General features: G+C 41.1%; 1 protein-coding gene across 3 annotated transcripts in view; it reads right to left on the bottom strand.

Annotated features, from left to right (window-relative positions):
- The window catches only part of STX17 (syntaxin 17), a 43,647-nt gene extending 23,335 nt beyond the window's left edge, over window positions 1-20,312 (bottom strand). Inside the window, exons 1-3 of one of the 3 annotated variants that reach the window (XM_080669942.1) lie at window positions 20,053-20,312; window positions 14,118-14,298; window positions 10,475-10,540 (exon numbers count right to left, since the gene is read on the bottom strand). In XM_080669942.1, the coding sequence (XP_080526068.1) occupies window positions 10,475-10,540; window positions 14,118-14,240 (189 nt within the window). In that variant the 5' untranslated portion in view covers window positions 14,241-14,298; window positions 20,053-20,312. Of the gene's footprint in view, window positions 1-10,474; window positions 10,541-14,117; window positions 14,299-19,519; window positions 19,567-19,684 lie in introns of those variants that run through there. The other 2 variants (XM_080669943.1, XM_080669944.1) reach the window with 2 other exon arrangements.
- Window positions 20,313-21,225: the final 913 nt, after the last annotated feature.

The following is a 21,225-nucleotide window of genomic DNA, read 5'->3' as shown; positions in this document are numbered from 1 at the left end:
TCTCCTTTTTTCTCCCATTGACTTCTCCCCAGCTGCTGCCACCCCTCAGCCGCTGCCACCTCCCTCCCACCCCCCAGTACATTCCCTCACCCCCTACTGTCTGTGTCCAATGGTTATGCATGCATACAAGTCCTTTGGTTGAGCTCTTAACTCCCATCCCACCCTCCCCCTTCTTCCCTCTGAGGTTTGACCATCTGTTCGATGCTTCTATGTCTCTGGATCTATTTTTGTTCATCAGTTTACGTTGTTCATTATATTCCACAAATGAGTAAGATCATGTGATACTTATCCTTCTCTGACTGGCTTATTTTGCTTAGCATAATGCTCTCCAGGTCCATCCATGCTGTTGTGAATGGTAAGAGTTCTTCCTTTTTTATAGCAGCGTAGCATTCCATTGTGTAGATGTACCACAGTTTTCTAATCCACTCATCTGCTGATGGGCACTCAGGCTGTTTCTAAATCTTAGCTGTGCTGCTATGAACATAGGGGTGCATATAGTCTTTCTGAATGGTGTTTCTAAATTCTTGGTATATATTCCTAGAAGTGGAATTACTGGGTCAAATGGTAGTTCCATTTTAATTTTTTCAGGAAACTCCATACTGTTTTCCACAATGGCTGCACCAGTCTGCATTCCCACAAGCAGTGTACGAGGGTTCCTTTTTCTCCACATCCTTGCCAGCGCTTGTCATTGGCTGATTTGTTGATGACAGCCATTCTGACAGGTATGAGATGGTACCTCACTGACGTTTTGATTTGCATCTCTTGGATGATTAGTGACTTTGAGCACTTTTTCATATGTCTCTTGGCCTTCTGTAGGTCCTCTTTCAAGAAGTCTCTATTTAGATCGTTTGCCCATTTTTTGATTGGATTGTTTATCCTCCTTTTGTTAAATCCTATGAGTTCCCTATAAATTTTGGAGATTAAACCCTTATCGGACTAATAAAAAGCTTCTGCACAGCAAAAGAAACCAACAACAAAATAACAAGAAAGCTCACTGAATGGGAGAACGTATTTGCCAATATGACATCCGATAAGGGTGTGTGTAATCTTTTAATACACTGTTAAATTCAATTTGCTAATATTTTATTTGGAATTTTAGCAAATGTACATTTATGTGTGCATATGTGAACAGTGTGTGTCTAAGCTATTCTTACTACGTTTAAATTCACTTTAATAGGTTTAAGGTGTGCTAACTTCATAAAATGGAGAGCTTTCCATCTTTTCAATGGTCTATACCAGTGGTCAGCAAACTCATTAGTCAACAGAGCGGGCGATAAGGACACATATGTAATACCTTAATCCAGTGGTTCTCAACCTTTTTAATGCCGCGACCCTTTAATACAGTTCCTCATGTTGTGGTGACCCCCAACCATAAAATTATTTTCGTTGCTACTTCATGACTGTAATTTTGCTACTGTTATGAATCGTAATGTAAATATCTGTGTTTTCCAATGGTCTTAGGCGACCCTGCTAGCGATTCTCAACCCATGGTCTAAAGCAGCAATTTTGAGAACCGCTAGCAGGGTCGCCTAAGACCATCAGAAAACACAGATATTTACATTACGATTCATAACAGTAGCAAAATTACAGTCATGAAGTAGCAACGGAAATAATTTTATGGTTGGGGTCACCACAACATGAGGAACTGTATTAAAGAGTTTCGGCATTAAAAAGGTTGAGAACCACTGCTTAATCAATAAAAAAAAAAAAAAAAAAATTCCAGATTGAATTCCTGCACTACCACTTATTATAGCCTTGTCCATTAGACAAGCGATTTTCAATCTTTTTCATTTCATGGTACACAAACTAAATACTAAAATTCTGTGACACACCAAAATATATATTATACTTTTTGCCGATCTGACAAAAAAAATCAGGTATAATTTTGATTCAGTCAGACTGACTGGCTATTGTTGTGCTGGCTGTTGTCATTTTTTTTATTTGACAATCTAAGAGAAAAGAGGTGAGTTCCCCTGACTGAAGAGTCAGGTACTGCATGGTGTTCGTTTTTTAAGGGGGGGGGGGGTGGGGGGAAGAGAGAAGAGGAAGAGAGAAAGAGAGAGAGAGAGAGAGATTTGTTGTTCCACTATATACTTATTCATTGATTGATTCTTGTATGTACTCTGACCGGGGCTCATATCCACAACTTTGGCATATCGGGATGATGCTCTAACCAACTGAAGTACCCAGCCAGGTATTACATGTTTTAAAAATTCTTGCAGCACACCATTTTAAAATAGCTGCTTTAGACCAGTGGTTGGCAAACCGTGGCTCGTGAGCCACATGCGGCTTGCGAGCCGTGGTTTGCCGCTATGCTGACTAATGAGTTTGCCGACCACTGGACTAAATGTTACCGTGTAGTTGGAAGCTGTGAGGATTAGGCAATTGTGGCATATTGTGTGCAAAGAGGTAAAGGGTAGTATATGACAGTGGTCGGCAAACTCATTAGTCAATAGAGCGGCAAACTGCGAGCCACAGTTTGCCAACCACTGCTTTAGACAAACACTAAATTTATCTGTTTTTCAGCCGTCTTTTATCTGAAAAACTAGAGGCCTGGTGCACGAAATTCGTGCATGGGGGAGGGGGGTATCCCTCAGCCCAGCCTGCACCCTCTCCAATCTGGGACCCCTCGGGGGATGTCCGACTGCCCGTTTAAGCCCGATCCTGGTGGCAGTCGGACATCCCTATCACAATCCAGGACTGCTGGCTCCCAACTGCTCGCCTGCCTGCCTTCCTGATTGCCCCTAACCGCTTCTGCGTGCCAGCCTGATCACCCCCTAATCACTCCCCTGCCAGCCTGATTGATGCCTAACTGCTCTCCTGCCAGCCTGTTTGCCCCTAACTGCCCTCCGCTGCAGGCCTGGTCACCCCTAACTGCCCTCCCCTGCAGGCCTGGTCCCCCCAACTGCTCTCCCCTGAAGGCCTGGGTCCCTCCCAACTGCCTTTCCCTGCAGGCCTGGTTGCCCCAACTTCCCTCCTCTGCCAGCTTGGTCACCCCCAACTGCCCTCCCCTGCAGGCCTGGTCCCTCCCAACTACCCTCCCCTGCTGGCCTGATCACCCACAACTGCCCTCCCTTGCAGGCCTGGTCCTTCCCAACTGCCCTCCCTTGCTGGCCATCTTGTGTCCACATGGGGGCAGGATCTTTGACCACATGGGGGCAACCATCTTGTGTGTTGGAGTGATGGTCAATCTGCATATTACTCTTTTATTAGACAGGATAGAGACCTGGTGCATGGGTGGGGGCCAGCTGGTTTGCCCTGAAGGGTGTCCTGAATCAGGGTGGGGGTTCCCTTGGGGCATGGGGCGGCCTGGGCGAGGGGCCCGTGGTGGTTTTCAGGCCGCCCACGCCCCCTGGTGACCCAAGCGGAGGCCCTGGGATCTGGGGTTTATTTATCTTCTACAATTGAAACTTTGTAGCCTGGAGCAGAGCCAAGCCTTCTGCTTGCTCCGAGGAGGCAGCCATTTCTGTTGGGATTTATGTATCTTCTATAATTGAAACTTTGTAGCCTTAAGTGGAGGCGTGGGCCGGCCACGGCTGCAGAAGCTTGGCTTCCTCCATCGCCGCAGGCAACCCTAGTCTCCTGCTCTTTCCAGCTCCGTGGCTGCCGCCATTTCTGTTTGGATTTATGTATCTTCTATCATTGAAACTTTGTAGCCTTGAGTGCAGGCCTAGGCCGGCAAGGGCAGGTGGAAAGCTTGGCTTCCTCCATTGCCCGGGAAACCCAAGCCTCTCTCCTGCTCTCTGTGGTTGGGTTTATTTGCATATTCGCTCCTGATTGGCTGGTGGGCGTAGCTGGTAGGTGTGGCTCGTGGATGTAGCGGAGTGATGGTTAATCTGCGTATTACTCTTTTATTAGATAGGATGAGGGTAATACCTTGTTCAGCATTCAGATAGCTGGCACTCTATCACTTCTGGTCTCTAAAATATATTAGACAATCATATACTACCTTATATTAACTCTTTTACTAAAGCTTTAAACTATTATTTAAATGTTTTATTTAACTTTTCATGAATTTTCATCTAGCTGAGTTCCTTCAAAGCAAAAATGTGATATATTTTTCAGAATCTTCTATTATCAGCTAGCATTGTTACTATATGTTAAGTATTTAGGGTGAGGGTAGGGAAGACTACGCTTTTTAAAATACACACTTTATACTTTTGTATAACACAAGACAACCAAAATGGGGTGGAGCACTTGTAATACTTGCAACAATAAAGATAAATTTCAAAAAAATAAATACATAAAAGCATAAAATTTAAAACATTCGATAGGAAAATATCTTCTTGATCTTAGGATAGAGAGCATTTCTGGAACAAGATACCAAAAGCATGAACAATAAGAAAAAACATAATTAAACTATGTTTAAATTAAGAACTCCTTTCCAATGGAGACACTACAATTAAAGTGAAAAGGTAGCTCTTACTCTAATGACATACATAAATCTTTTGTGCCAGATGGAGATCAATAATGTAAATATATATATATATTTTTTAAATCAGTAAACAAATACTTTGACAATAACAATTATCTCAAGAAAATCATAAGTGATTTTTAATGACAAACAGTGAAGATGGTAAGAAATACAAGTCATAATAATCTCATTGACATTAACGTGCTTAGGACCATTCAATAAACATTGAATCTTACAGAGTACCAGATATAGTGGGATACAAAGATAGCAAGGACATAGTCCCTGATCTTTAGGCCTATAAACTAGTTAGCAAGCAGTAAAATAGACATATATATAGAGTCAAGTTTTTATCTAGATCTCAAATCTGTTTTTCTCTACCTCCACCATCTTTGTAACCTCTCCTAAAGGACCTCTTGCATTCACATAATTCTATCTTAATCTATTCATTATACTGAAACTATAATAACCTTTATGAAATGCAAGAGGACCAGAGATACATTCTTTGGAGAAAACGACTCTAGATTTAGAAACACCAAGCATAGGGCTAAATGAAGGCGTTTATGTGAAAGCCCAATAGCCTTCACCTAACCTGCTTCTGTAACAGAAAAATAAGTATTTACTTGCCCTATGGGGATAATGAGGATTCTTCTTTAGAAAACGAAACTAGAACAACCTCCAGATACTGATATTTGGAGGTTTTCCAAGGAAAATGTCAGCCTGCCAAGCTCCTTAAGTAAAATCCACCAGTAGACAGGCAATTGACTCTTAAGTGTCTCAGAAGTGCAGACGTTATTATATCCAAAGACAAAATGCTATGGAAAAAAAGAAAAAGCTCTTGGAAATTAAATACAATAGCAGATATAGAGAATTCAGTAGAAAGAATTAAAGATAAAACTGAGGACATCTCCCAGAAAGTAGAAGAGAAAATTAAAGAAGCAATCCAAAAGTCCTAACATCCAATAGAAGAGGAATCAGCAAACTTTTGCTGCAAAGGGCCAGAGAGTAAATAGTTTAGGCTTTGCAGGCCATATGGTCTCTGTTGCAATCACCCAATTCTGTTGCTGTAGTGTGAAAGCAGCCAAAGACAATGTGTAAACAAATGGGGCAGGTAGCAGGCCAGATTTGGCCTGAGGGCCATAGTTGCTGACTCTTGCAATAAAAGATTAAAAAAAGGAAAAAAAAATAACAGAGAAAACACAGAGAAATAAACTATCAAATAAATAACTTTAAAAAAATTTCCAAGAATGAAACATCAATTTTTAAAGTGAAAGGGTTCAACATAAAAAGCACATAATCATCAAATTTCAGAATACCGGGGATAAATAGATCAGGGGAAAAAGCAGGTCCTAAATAAAGACTGGGAATCAGATGATATCAACATTTAAAAATTTTATATTTTTCAAATACAGTTTACATTCAACATTATTTTGTATTAGTTTCAGGTATACAGCACAGTGGTTAAGTAAATAATATACTTTACAAAGTGTCTTCCCAGTATTTCCAGTACCCACCTGGAAGCATACATAGTTATTTCAATATTACTATGTTCACCTTACTGTACTTTACATCCCTGTGACTATTATGAAACTACCAATTTGTACTTCTTAATTTGTTCACCTTTTCCACCCAGTCTCCCAAACCCCTTTCTTTTGGCAACCATCAGTCTGTTCTATGTATGTTTCCTTTTTTAAAAAAAATTGAATTTACTGGGGTGACATCCTATCTAATAAAAGAGTAATATGCAAATTAGCCATCACCCCAACACACAAGATGGCTGCCCCCATGTGGTCAAAGATGGCTGCCCCCATGTGGACACAAGATGGCCGCCACAAGATGGCCAGCAGGGGAGGGCAGTTGGGAGGGACCAGGCCTGCAAGGGAGGGCAGTTGGGGGTGATCAAGCCTTCAGGGGAGGGCAGTTAGAGGTGACCAGGCCGGCAGAGGAGGGATGTTGGGGGCGACCAGGCCTGCAGGGAAGGGCAGTTGCGGGGGGACCCAGGCCTGCAGGGGAAAGCAGTTGTGGGGGGGACCATGCCTACAGAGGAGGGCAGTTAGGGGCAAACAGGCTGGCAGGGGAGTGGTTAGGGGGTGATCAGGCTGGCAGGCAGAAGTGGTTAGGGGCAATCAGGAAGGCAGGCAGGCGAGCAGTTGGGAGCCAGCAGTCCTGGATTGTGAGAGGGCAGTCCGACATCCCTTGAGGGGTCCCAGATTGGAGAGGGTGTAGGCTGGGCTGAGGGACACACACCCCTGTGCATGAATTTCATGCACCGGGCCTCTAGTTGGTTAATAAAATTGTTTCAGGTGTACAATTCTATAATACATCATTTGTATATTGTATTGTGTTCACCAACCCAAGTCAAGTCTCCTTCCATTACCATTTATCCCCCTTTACCCTCTTCTAACTCCCCCCACCCCCATTTCCCTCTCTGTATAAGTCTGTTTCAATTTTGTTTGTACACTTATTTTGTTTTTTATATTCCACATTAAGTGAAATCATATGGTATTTGTCTTCCTCTGACTGATTTATTTCTCTTACCATAATACCCTCTGGGTCCATCCATACTGTCAAAATGGTAAGATTTTATTCTTTTTTATGGCTGAGTAATATTCCACTGTATATATATGTACCACTTCTTTTTTATCCATTTGTCTATTGATGGGCCCCTGTGTTGCTTCCATATCTTGGCTATTGTAAATAATGCTGTAATGAATATAGGGGTGCATATATTCTTTCGAATCAGTGTCTTGGGTCATAAGGCAGATCCATTTTTAATTTTTTGAGGATCCTCTATATTGTTTTCCATAGTGGCTGCACCAATCTGCATTCCCACCAACAGTGCACAAACATTCCATTTTCTCCACATCCTTGCCAACACTTAGTGATTTATTGATGATGGCCATTCTGATAGGGTTACATGTCAGAGGTTATATGTCATTGTGGTTTTAATTTGCATTTCTCTAATGATTAGTGATATTGAGCATCTTTTCATATGTCTATTGGCCATCAGTATATACTCTTTGGAAAAGGGTCTATCCAGGTCCTCTGCCCATTTTTTAATTGGACTATTTGTTTTTGGTGTTGAGCTGTATCAGTTCTTTATAAATTTTGGATATTAACTGCTTATCAGATGTATCATTGGCAAATATCTTCTTCCATTCAGTAGGTTGCCTTTTTTGTTGTTGATGATGGTTTCCTACGCTGTGCAAAAAATTTTTAATTTGATGTGGTCCCATTTTTTTATTTTTTATTTTGTTTCCTTTGCCCTAGGACAGCGGTCGGCAAACTCATTAGTCAACAGAACCAAATATCAACAGTACAACGATTGAAATTTCTTTTGCGAGCAAAATTTTTTAAACTTAAACTTCTTCTAACGCCATTTCTTCAAAATAGACTCGCCCAGGCCGTGGTATTTTGTGGAAGAGCCACACTCAAGGGGCCAAAGAGCCGCATGTGGCTTGCAAGCTGCAGTTTGCTGACCACGGCCCTAGGAGACATATCAGAAAAAATATTGCTGTGAGAAATGTCAGAGGTTTTACTGCCTATGTTTGCTTCTAATAGTTTTGAATCTTAATTTAAGCCTTTAATCTATTTTGAGTTTCTTTTTTTATATGGTATAAGAAGGTTGTCTAGTTTAATTTTTTTTGCATGTTCAATTTTCCCAACACCTATGTTCTTGCCTCCTTTGTCAAATATTAATTGATCATATAGGTATGGATTTATTTCTGGGCTCTCTATTCTGTTCCATTGATCTATCTATCTGTTTTTATGCCAGTACCATACTATTTTGATTACTACAGGCTTGTAGTATGATAGCACATTTTTAAAAGCAACACTAAACTAGAAAGCTTGGAATGCCTTCATTATTGAAAAAAAGAGTTCTAACTAGAATTCTCTATTGAAATTAGCAATCACACATGAGGGGAGAATAAAGGTATTTTTCAGTCACATAATAACATAAAATTTTACCACCAAGATTCCCTTATTTGCAGAGCTACTGGAAGATGTACTCCAACAAAACATTGGAGTAAACAAAAAAATGAGAAAGATACAATATCCAGGAAAACAAGGACCCAACACAGAGGAGCAGCTCAGGAAGTTCGAACAAGCCTAGAAAGTAAGTCCAGATTGAAACTGGGGGAAGGGCTTCAGAAAAGAATCTTCAGGATAAAGAAGTCATGTATTTGAGCATATGAAAAACATTATTGACAACATGTGGCAGAGATGTGCAGCATTTAGGAAAAAAACACAATATATGGAAAGCCAGGCAATTTAAAAAATGAGGCAATTATTAACTTAAAAAACACACCAAGTGTGTGTTTTTTAAGTTAATTTGGCTTAGCAAGAAACTATCTTATCTAATAAAAGAGAAACATGCAAATTAACCATCACTCCGCTACGCCCACAGCCAATCCGAGTGAGTATGCAAATTAACCCAACAAAGATGGAGGTTAATTTGCATATGCAGGGGAGCGGAGTGAAGCCTGCTATGAGGGGAAGGGGGGCGGAGGAGGGAGCTACTGTAGTGGTGCTTCAGACAGAAGCGAGGACTTGCCGGCTCTGGGCAGCCTGGGAGTGAGGAGGTGCCGGCTCCCAGGCAGCCAGGGAGCGGGGACTTGCCGGCTGCTGGGCGGCCCGGGAGCGGGGACTTGCTGGCTCTGGGCGGCCAGGGAGCGGGGACTTGCTGGCTCCGGGCGGCCAGGGAGTGGGGACTTGTCGGCTCCTAGGTGGCTGGGAGTGAAGCCAGGGGAAGGAAGGCCTATTCTTGCACGAACATTGTGCAACAGGCCTCTAGTCCTATATAATAAAGGGTAATATGCAAATTAACCATCACTCCGTCAAAAAGATGGCAGTGCCCATAGCGCCCCAGCCCGCGGAGGGAGCCTCTGGCCAGGGGCTGGCTAGGGTGCGCGGGACGCTGGGGCAGTGTCATCCCAGCGATGAGCCCCAGCGTCCCGCACACCCGGCCCACGGAGGGGAGGCAGGCGGGCGGACAAGCCTCTGGCCAGCGTCCTACACACCCCAGCCCGTGGAGGGAGGGAGGGTGGGCGGGCCTCTGGCATTGTTGCAGGCCAGGCTGAGGGACACCGTCCCCCGTGCACGAATTTCGTGCACCGGGCCTCTAGTATCTTAATAATCAAATAATGAGATACTAGTAACTAATTTAACCAAAAGTTATATCTAATTATGTAAGGGGGAGGAAAGTAAAGAGCAAAGTGGAAAGCTAGGTCTCCACCTATTATGGGCAAGAAATGAAGAGTTCATGCCTAAACCTGATTAAGAAATACCAGTCTACACATTGTATTTAGGAATAGAGTTTAAAAAAACAGAGAAAATGACCCAAAGGATTAAAAGTGGTTTCTTCCAAGTAGGAGTTGGAGATGGTTAAGGGAAGGGTTTTATTAGACTTTTTAATTTTATTTGGCTTTTAACTGTGTAAACATTATTTTTAAAAATTAATTTAATTAAAATTTATTTATTAAAACACCAATAACTAGCAAAGAATAATCATAACACTATATTAATTCAATAATATTACAGAGCGATCAGTATTTTCAAATTAGAAGAAACTCTCACAAAAGACAACATAATATATGCAAGGGACATGAACAGGCAATTTACAAAAGAAATATTAACACCCAAGAAGTATATGAAAAAAACCTTTCACATTTCAAAGCAATAAAAGAAAAATTCCAGATTAAAACAGAAAAATGCAACATTATTTTAATCTATTAATTAGCAAAAATTTGAGAAATGGGAAATATTAATGTTGGCAAGATTTTTGAAAAATACCATGATTGTGGGAATGTAAGTTGATATATCATTTCTGGAGGAAATTTTGATAATATGAACCAAAATCCTAAAAATATTTACGACATTTCATTCAGTAATTCCTGGCAGAAATAAATCCTTAAGGAAATAGTTCTCAATATGCATAAAAGGATTCAGCTACAAGGGTATTCATTTTAACAAAATTTTCTTAAGTCGGTTTTCTACAAGGGTATTCATTTTAACAAAATTTTCTTAAGTGTTCAAATTGATTTACTAGAAACATAGCCTTACCTGAACTGTACGTCCCGCATTGATATGCTCTTCGTGCAACTTGTCCCAGATTCTGCATCTCTGATACTACACAAAAGAGAAAAGGAACAAAAATTTTTTTATCAGTAAAGTGATTATTACTAGCTACCACAAAAATCCCCACTCACCTACCCAAACTTAAACATACTAGCTAGGAGTGAGGGGAGGGAGGGGAGGGAGGGGAGGGAGGGGAGGGAGGGGAGGGAGGGGAGGGAGGGGAGAGAGGGAGAGAGGGAGAGAGGGAGAGAGGGAGAGAGGGAGAGAGGGAGAGAGGGAGAGAGGGAGAGAGGGAGAGAGGGAGAGAAAGGGAAAATGAATTGAGAGATTACTCAGAAAAAAACAGAAAAAACAAAAAATATGATTCTCATTATTTCATCTTAGCTGGAATGTAAGAGCTGGAGCTGGAGCTGCCATTTCATATGCAAGTTGTCCTGGCCAGTGTGGCTCAGTTGGTTGGAATGTTGTCCTGTACATCAAAGTGTGGTGGTTCGATTCCCAGTCAGGTTCAAACCCCAGTTGGGGTGCATGCAGAAGGCAACCAATTGGTGTTTCTCTCTCACATTAATGTGGTTTCTCTCTCTCACTCTTTCTCTCTCTTCTTCCTTCCCCTCTCTCTAAAAAAAGAGACAGAAATAAGTTGAGAATTGAACAGTAAGTTAAAAAGAGCCGGGGTCTTTAATGACTTTTGAGCTGCCACTGTAGCCCTACACTGACTCTATGAGATTAAATATAAAAGCAAAAACAAAAACTTCTGTCTTATTTCCTACACTAATTTGGAGTTTCCTGCAAACTTGCATGCTAACCATAGACTAATAAATCAGTACATGCTACACAATAAGTTTCCCTCAAATCCCTATAATATGAAACAAAAAAATTATGTTCCAAGCTTGTTGTTCCTATTCACTACTCTTAAGTCTATCTTACATTAGCCAAAAAGTTGAATGCTAATCAAGTCTATCACGTATAATAAAATGTACTGCTGAAGGACCTATGGAATATAGTCCCAGGTGTCCACAGCACACTACTCTCATTGTTTTCAGATATTGCAGAATCACTCCACTAAGGCTTACCTTCAATTTCCCTTCAGTCTGACTTTCTTCTTTTAAATTCATATTGGATGACTGATGGCTAACATAATAAATATTTTATCTTTCTACACTCTTCACCCAGGAAGAATATGCTTTTTGAAAGTGAGGCACCATTAGACATCTGAAGTCCAAAATTAGTTCTTTACTCTTGTCCACAGTGAACACTGCTGCTTTTATATAATTTTACATTGCCATAAACTACCTATTAAGATATGCTATTCAATCTTATATAGATACCAAATCACTTTCATAACTAAACTAGCAATCCTAGAATAAGTAAAATGATCAAGAGCTTGGAATAAAACATAGATCAATATGAGTTTGACTGCTTAGCTTCAGCCAATATCACTTATATTGTAAATTATAATTATTATGATATTGTCTAACATTTTCACACTAAGTAAAAAATTAAAAAAAAAACTGTTCTGCAAAGAACATTCAATATAACTCTAGAATAATTTTCTTATAAAGTCTGGTACAACTAACCAAGTCAATAATAGACCCATTCCTATCCCAACCCAGCTTTCTCTCAGGGTTCTGACTTTTTCACTGATGACTGGATGATACATATGTTTAAGCTCTGAGGATAATGACAGCAGGCACTTTCATAAAGAATAAATATAAGAAAAAGGAAATCTAAAACATGCCAAACCTCAAATGTAAAATAGGACAATAAAGAAGAAAATATGGTCTCAGTAGACCATAGTCTACTTATTTCTGCCTTTCATAATCAATTCTGCCAAATTCTTCTTATCTTTATAACCAAGCACTTCAAAATGAGCTCAGGAATTTGAACTAATAAATCAAAAGTAAACAACTCTATTTCTATACTGTTATAGCACTAAAAGAATGAGCCTTTCTAATTAAACAAAGCATGGAACCCTTTAATTTGTTTCTGTTCATGACCAGAATAACCAGTTTACTGGAGAACTCCCCCATCCTTAAAAGTCATAGTTCTGCCCCGGGTGACTCCGTTGGTCGGAGTGTCATCCATGCACCAAAAATGTTGTGAGTTGGATTCTAGTCAGGTCACATACCTAGATTGTGGGTTCAATCCCCACTTGGGGCACAGAATCAATGTTTTTCTCTCACATAGATGTTTCTCTGTCTCTCTCTCTCTCAAATCAATAAAACATAGCCTCGGGTGAAGATTTATTTAAAAGCCATAGTACTTATTGCTTATGAATAAAACAGAAATTAAGGAATGACAAAATATGAATCTTGAATTTTAGATACCTTGATATTTGCTTTTTTAAATTTTTATTGCTGACACTATTAGAGATGTCCCCTATTTTCCTCCCGTTTGCCCTCCTCCACCCAGCCCCAGACCTCACCCCCACCAGGCCTTCACCCCATTATATACCTTCATATTTGTATGGAAATTTTCATTGTAATATTCTTGGCACTTATTTCCTATAGTTTTTTTAAAATGTGTGTTTATTGATTTTTATTTTATTTTTTTAAGAAAGAGAAAGGGAAAGGGAGAGAGAGATGGAAACAGCCATTGGCTGCCTCCTGTACACCTTCTACTGGGGGTCGAGCTCGAAACGCTGACATGTGCCCTGACTGGGAATCAAATGCAACCTCTTGGTGCATGGGACGACTCTCACCCATCTGAGCCACACTGGCTGGGTATTTATTTTCTATACTTTTAAAAAATACTTAAATATTAGGAAGACAGATATATATGGAGGAAAAAGCTGGAGCTCTTTTAACTTGTATAAAGTAGTCAATTGAGGGTGATAAATATTTTTGATAAAAGCTTAATGATCACTTCTACCTCACTCCCCAAATCAACAAAGGGGCACACAGCTTAAAATACATAGTGAGGAAGGTTCTTTTGAAGTATAAAATACCACTAATCTGTCCCACAGCAAATAAAGACAATATAACCTATCAAAATCAATGCTCGGTACTGAATAAACTTGATGTTCCCATAAATACCACAATCATTCCACCAGACCCTGGCCAGTCTAGACCCTGGCAACCTCCACCATAGTCCCTGAGACTAGTTCTTCCCTTTACTTATCTCCTAAACTGACCTCTAGGCAATATTTCTGAATTTGGGGCTTTCCTCAAAGCAGTGAAGTTGGGAAATTCCCTCATATCACATAATGATTTGCCTCTTTAATGCATCTGAAGAGATTAGGAGTTACTGATAGACACACATTCAAGGTTCAAAAATTTTGCCATCGGATGAATAAAATTAAGATAGGCCCCTCAGCCAAAGGTTGCCACCTTCACATTTTAGTGCATTATCAAATTGTTTGTATTTTAATTATTAACTGCTTAATATGTCAGTATGTACAACTAAAAAGATGCAGATCCTATTCTTATATCCCTTCCTAAAAAAAGAATAATATAAGAGGGGTATTTGCAGAACAACAACAACAAAAGCACAGATGAAAGAATGTTGCTAAATCAATAGAAGATGTTTCAGCAAAGCTTATTTAATATTTTGAATTTAGCTAAAATGTACAACAAATATAAATCTGAATATGTACATGGTTTTTTGTGGTAGAAATAGAAAAACTTACCTTCTCAATATTTATCTGGTGTTTTCTTAACCTCTCCAGGTCTGTGGGGATTACTATTTTAATGAATTTCTGGATAGCTGGTTCAAGACGGCGTAATTTCACTTTTTCTTCATCTTCAGACATCCTAAAAAATGTTGTCTTCTACTTGCAACAACTATCTTCTCTACTCATATAGAAAAACCTAAAAGGAAAATATTTATTTAAGAATGTTTTCAAATGTGTTCCTATTAGGTAATTTTATAATTTATTCTAAATGCATATTCAACTTAATGATGAACTTCAGTGACTTTTTTCAAGAAACCTTTTATTTGAAAAGCTTTTTCTCTGATCAAAAGTAATGTATATTTCCTTTAGAATGTTTAGAAAATATAAAAAATAAAATAAAATCAACAATTATTTGCTCACCCATAATTAATTACTCCCTCCCCCTCATCACCTACTCCTTCTATTTTGATGTATGTCTTTCCAGGTCTTAAAAAAATGAAATGGCATGGAACCATGGTGCACATGACACACACACACACACACACACACACACACACACACACATATGTATATATGTATGTAAATACCTTCTTTTAAAAACTAGGAGTATACTGCCCAAGTTTACATTTCTCAAAGTATCTTGGACATTGAATAACCTTTTCGAAAAAGGTGTCAAGTGGTACAACTGGAGGGAAAAATTTCATTTTTAACATTTTTGCTTGTATCAAACTTCATTTTAATGTCATCATAATGTACCTATGTAATTATCCTAATATATAAAAAGCCAGGGGCTGTCACAACCGAAACAACTGGACAGATGACCGAACACAGGCTGCATGGGGCGACGGGGGTTAGTGAGGGATGACCAAAATGACTGAACAGCAGGCTGCATGGGGCAACCAGGCAGGCAGGGGGGAAGTTGGGGGTGACCAGGCCAATGGGAGAGGGCAGTTGGGGGCAGCCAGGCTGGCAGGGGGGCAGCTGGGGGCGACCAAGCGGGCAGGGGGGGCAATTGGGGGCAACCAGACTGACGGGAGAAGGGTAAGTTGGGGGTGACCAGGCTGGCAGGGGGGGCAGTTGGGGGCAACCAGGCTGGTGGGGGCGGGGCAGTTGGGGGTGACCAGGCCGGCGGGGGGGGGGGGGGGGGGGCTCCAATGCATCTTTTTATAACACATGGTATTACTTGGCATAGATGTTCTATAATTTAACTAATCATCAATAGTTGGCTATAGCCAAAACCGGTTTGGCTCAGTGGATAGAGCGTCAGCCTGCGGACTGAAAGGTCCCAGGTTCGATTCCGGTCAAGGGCATGTAACTTGGTTGCGGGCACATCCCCAGTGGGAGGTGTGCAGGAGGCAGCTGGTCGATGTTTCTCTCTCATCGATGTTTCTGACTATCTATCACTCTTCCTTCCTCTCTGTAAAAACTCAATAAAATATATTAAAAAAAAAAAAAAAAAGAATAGCTAAGGCTATTCTAATCAGTGTTCTGATTAGATGACAGGCAATAGCTAAAAAAAAAAAAAAAAAAAAAAATAGTTGGCTATATAGGTTGTTTCTAATTTTCCACCATTATAAACTACTAGAGGCCCAGTGCACGAAATTCGTGCACGGAGAGGGGGGGTACTCAACCCGGCCTGCACCCTCTCCAATATGGGACCCCTCGGGGGATGTCCAACTGCCAGTTTAGGGGTCTAAACCGGCAGTTGGACATCCTTTTCGCAATCTGGGAACAACTGGCTCCTAACCACTTGCCTGCCTGCTTGATCGCCCCTAACCCCTCTGTCGGCCTGATCGCCCCTACCTTGCTCCCCTGCCTGCCTGATCGCCCCTAACCTCTCTGCCTGCCAGCCTGATCGCCCCTAACTGCCTCTGCCTCGGCCCCACCACCATGGCTTTGTCCGGAAGGAAATCGGATGTCTGGAAGATGGCCAGTTGACCCGGTCTAATTAGCATATTCCCCTTTTATTAGTATAGATGCCACAGTGTAATTACCCTCCTTACACATAAACCAAAATACCATCTATAGTTATAACTTTAAATACCTTGAAAGAGAATTAGTAGGTATACACATTTTTTAGAATGTTTGATACCAAATGTCCTTAAAAAGGTTATGCCTATTGACATTCCCACTAGCAACACATCAAAATGCCCATTTATTGATTTAATACTTGCTATTATCTTTCTTCTTAGACATTTAACTGGTCACAAAAATGGTGTTTCATTCTTGTTTTATTTTTCAACTAGAGGTCTGGTGCACAAATTCGTGCACAGGTGGGGTCCCTAGGCCTGGCCAGTGATCAGGGCTGCCCAGGGGAAGGACCGCAGGAGGTTGGCTGTGGGAGCGCACTGACCACCGGGGGGCAGCTCCTGCATTGAGCATATGGCCCCTGGTGGTCAGTGCGCATCATAGTGACTGGTTAACCCGTCATTCCGGTCATTTTGGTAGTTAGGTCGGAAAAAAAAAAAAATAGTTGGGCTATTAGTTAGGCTTTTATATATATAGATTCTTAAATTACTAATGGGATTGATTTACTAGCCATTTGCATGTCTTCTTTCATGAAATGCCAGCTCATGTGAAATGTTGGTTTTACTATCAGGTATGCTTTTCTTATTTTATGTAACCTATAATAGACTTATAAATTATCAACTCTTTGTCTAACATTAATGTTAGAAATACTGAAATTATGTATCTACTAGGATTGAACAAATAAAATATTTTGTAGACTATGAAAACCAGATTTCTTACTGTCAAAGAAAGAAATTACAAGTAAGGGGTGAAAACAGAATGAATCCTGTGGTGTTAGATTAGAATCAGAGGTATTAGAATAAACTTTTGTTTTTATAATATATATATATATATAAATAGTATAGCCGAAACCGGTTTGGCTCAGTGGATAGAGCGTGGGCCTGCGGACTGAAAGGTCCCGGGTTCGATTTCGGTCAAGGGCATGTACCTTGGTTGCGGGCACATCCCCAGTGGGAGGTGTGCAGGAGGCAGCTGATCGATGTTTCTCTCTCTCATCAATGTTTCTAGCTCTCTATCCCTCTCCCTTCCTCTCTGTAAAATATCAATAAAATATATTTTTAAAAAAAGAATATATATACAGGTATATATACACAGATGTCTATATATACAAATAAATATAAATTTTTGTGTATGCCTGGATATATGTGTATATAGATTTATATATATATATATATATGTATATATATATATATATATATATATATACACACACACACATATATATATATATATATCTCCATACTGTATAGGTATCTCCATATATAAATAGCTTATGTGTGTGTTTTGTGTATGTGTGTGTGTGTGTGTGTGTGTGGGTGTATGCCAGGCACCACAAGTAATGATACCCTAGTAGGAAGGAGCATTCCTATTGCCCAATCTAGATCTTAGTGTTTAAGTAACACTCTAAAAAACAAACAAAAAACCAGGGATCCTTGGAGAAGTGGTTGATTCCAGGGCTGGGGCAAGATAAGCCTAGACTGCAGTGGTCGGCACACCCATTAGTCAACAGAGCCAAATATCAACAGTACAATGATTGAAATTTCTTTTGAGAGCCAAATTTTTTAAACTTAAACTTCTTCTAACGCCACTTCTTCAAAATAGACTCAGGCCGTGGTATTTTGTGGAAGAGCCAAACTCAAGGGGCCAAAGAGCCGCATGTGGCTCGCGAGCCGCAGTTTGCCGACCACTGGCTTAGGGCATCTTAAGGTGCCAGAAATTCTAAAAAAAAAAAAAAAAGGACAGAGGTTTGTCAAAAGGGCACAAGAAGCAACTGAAAAAACTCCCAAAGGCCAAAGCTGTAACTATTTGAGCCTAAAATAAATGACAACAGTGTAGAATAAACAATAGAAAAATAAATAAATCCATACTGATACTAATATATAACAATATCACATAAATAAATGGGAAGGGCAGTTTTTCCTTAAGAAGAACTTAAATTAATAAATGAAGAAGTGAGGGAAACAAAGTCACCATCATACCATTACAATAATAATTACTGAAGGCAAGATCCATTGATGGATGCTAAAATCAGAAAGTGAAAGTTTGAGGAGAAATAGGATGTTTGTATATATTTTTTTATTGATTTTTTTTTACAGAGAGGAAGGGAGAGGGATAGAGAGCCAGAAACATCGATGAGAGAGAAACATCGATTCAGCTGCCTCTTGCACACTCCCTACTGGGGATGTGCCCGCAACCAAGGTACATGCCCTTGACTGGAATCGAACCTGGGACCCTTCAGTCCGCAAGCCGATGCTCTATCCACTGAGCCAAACCGGTTAGGGCAGAAATAGGATATTTGTATAGTTTACAAGTTCTCTCCCAGGATATCAATAGTTTACAAAGTTCCCTATGTAAAGTACATAGTAGCTTTACATTAGAGAATTCCAGCAGACACAACCTTAACTAAACGATCAAAAGTAATATAAAATGCAGTGTGTTACATCATAAATGATTAACTGAGAAGGGCACATATGCATCTGTGGTATCAACAAAAATGCACAACCTTAATCATGAGAAAATTTCAGGCAAAACCCAACTGACAAAATAACTGACCAGCATTCTTCTAAACATGAAAGACAGAGAAAGACTGAGCTGTCACAGATTGGAGGAGACTAAGGAGCCATGCCAACTAAATGCAACGTGGGATCTTAAATTGGTTTCTGGTACAGAAAAAGGTCATGAGCATAAGAAATGATGGCAATTTGAAGAAAATTGGTATAGAACTGGGCCTATGTTAATTTCTTACTTTTGATCATTGTACCAGTTATACAGGTGTTAACATTAAAGTAAGCTGTAGAGGACTCTGTATTATTTTTGTAGCTTTTCTATATTTGTAAAATAATGTCAAAATAAAGTCTTTTTTTTAAAGGGGCGTTTAAATATATATATATATATATATATATATATATATATATATATATATATATATATATATATATATTTTTTTTTTAAGTAAACTGATGTTTTACATAAACAGGGCAAACATTTAGAAGCCAAAGAACTGCAACCTTTTCACGGCACAAACACTACGGGGGCGGGGTTTCCAGGCGCTACAAACTTTACCATCAGCACTTAACTACATCAGCTGAGTACCATGATGCTCATGCTCCCCCGCCCCCCCCCCCCCGCCCCGAGGAAAGAGGGCCGGGAGTCAACTAAATCACTTAAAAGATTATTTATATCTAAAAGCCCCATTCCTCAGAAAAAATAGAAAACAAAAAAATCCAAAATCTCTGGAACACCGCCCCACCCTCTCAAGAGTGACTTTCCAGCAGCCTGGATACCCCACCCCTACATTGGTGGCCCTGAATTTCCGCAGGCACGTCGTCCCGAGTTTCTGACTGGGGCATAGTGTACCGAATTTGGAAAGTCAAGGCCTTGGGTCCTACCGTATGGTCTCCTCTCTGAGCCTCGGATCCCGAATGTGCAAAAGGGGAACCTTCAGGGCAACACCTCCCGGTCGGGCTGACAGGAGGCTCCGACCTCTCACACCTGGCCCTCCCCTCAGCACCCCGAGCCTCGCGTCACCCCTCGCAGTGTCACCCACGGCGCACCTGGGCCAACACACCACACGCCCCCGACTAGGGAACGGATGCGCGGGCTGGTCTCGGGTCCGAGACGCCGGGGACCCTGAGGACCTGGCGCCCACAGTGCGTCACGGGCAGGGCAGACGCCAGGAACTTTTCCAGCCCCCGACCTCGGGAGGCCGTCACACTCGTCCCGTCGGCCGCCTCTCTACACCCGCTTCGATTAGTGCTTCTGAAAACGAAACCGCCACTTCTTGGGGCCGAGAGGAGTCCCCACGACGCTGGCATTTACGATAGGAAGCCCGGCTTTCGTGGGGGCGCCTCTCCCACGCGCCCAGCCCACCCTGAGGATCAGGGCCTGACGCCCCTAAGCCGGCCTCCCACGGGCCCCTTACCTCCCACCCGGGCGCTCGAGAGCGGTCGGTGCGCACGGCGCAGGCGCGGGCGCAACAGGGCGGGGCGTCGCGTTGGGCAGGCCGGCTAGGCCACGCCCCCACCACCCTGTCCCAGCCTTGCGGGGTGTGGCCAGCGCGCAGGTGGGAACACTGGCGGGCGAAATTTTTTTTCAAAAGTGGTCTTGATTTCTGCAATGGGGTAGTAATACTGGAACCAGAAGGTAAGAGACACATCAACGCTTTTTAAGTCAGTTTGTTGTGTTCTAAATCTGAGACAGTTCCCATTTGTATAACCTTCTGCATTTTGCAAAAATGTTCTGTTCCTATTCCTCTGTTTTTTCCAGGAATTTTACTGGCGGGCTGGCCCTGTGTTCTTAGAAATTGAAGCTCAGAAAGGTTGTGCCTTCTCCCTCTCGCCCCCGCTTCTCGGCCCCACCCCACCCCCCCAAAAACAACACAAAAAAAACAAAAAACACAACAACTGTGAGGTGAGGCGGGCACAAGACTTCATTGAAACAGGCGCAGAAATTGAAGCTCAAATAAGTTGTGATCTCCTCTCAAAACTGGTGGAGGCGTTAATGCCAATGTCCTTATTCCAATTTTATAGCTAGTGACACTGAGGCTCAACAAAAAGCGTTAAGTGACTCACTCCAATTCACCCAGTTAATGACAGAGTGTGAACTTCAGCTGGGTTTGCTAATTTCCTTCCCAAGTTCTTCCTGTTATACCAGCTGCCATCAATGAACATGCAGATGGCTGGCTTTGAAGCCAGGTCCAGGTTATAGGTGATGGCCTAACTTCCACACCCAGCCTTTTTTTATATATGTGTTTGCGAATGTTAAGATGACTTGCATAGTTAGAATCTATTCACTAATGATATTGTCCTCACAAGTCATAAAGGAAACTCAGTTCTTAGAGTCCTCCAGTGGAGTGGGTGTAGAGGTAGAAATTGTAGATCAAGGAACATTAAGAAAGCCTTGAAAGGCGATTTCTAAAATAAATTTTAAAAATCTAAACAAAGAACTTGAAAATTGTCACTCATATTCTTACAAAAAAAAAAAAAAAGGAGCTGAACAAACTGAAAATCTATTACTTTTCTTGGAATCATCAGAGAATTGAGATTGCAGGGCAAACTTCCCCCAAGAATCGGGAGAGACAGGCAAATACAGAGAA

This window comes from Plecotus auritus (assembly GCF_963455305.1).
Source record: "Plecotus auritus genome assembly, chromosome: 5".
NCBI lineage: Eukaryota > Metazoa > Chordata > Mammalia > Chiroptera > Vespertilionidae > Plecotus > Plecotus auritus.
The sequence above is the reverse complement of the archived record's forward strand: the minus strand, read 5'-3'. Positions and strand labels throughout refer to the sequence as shown.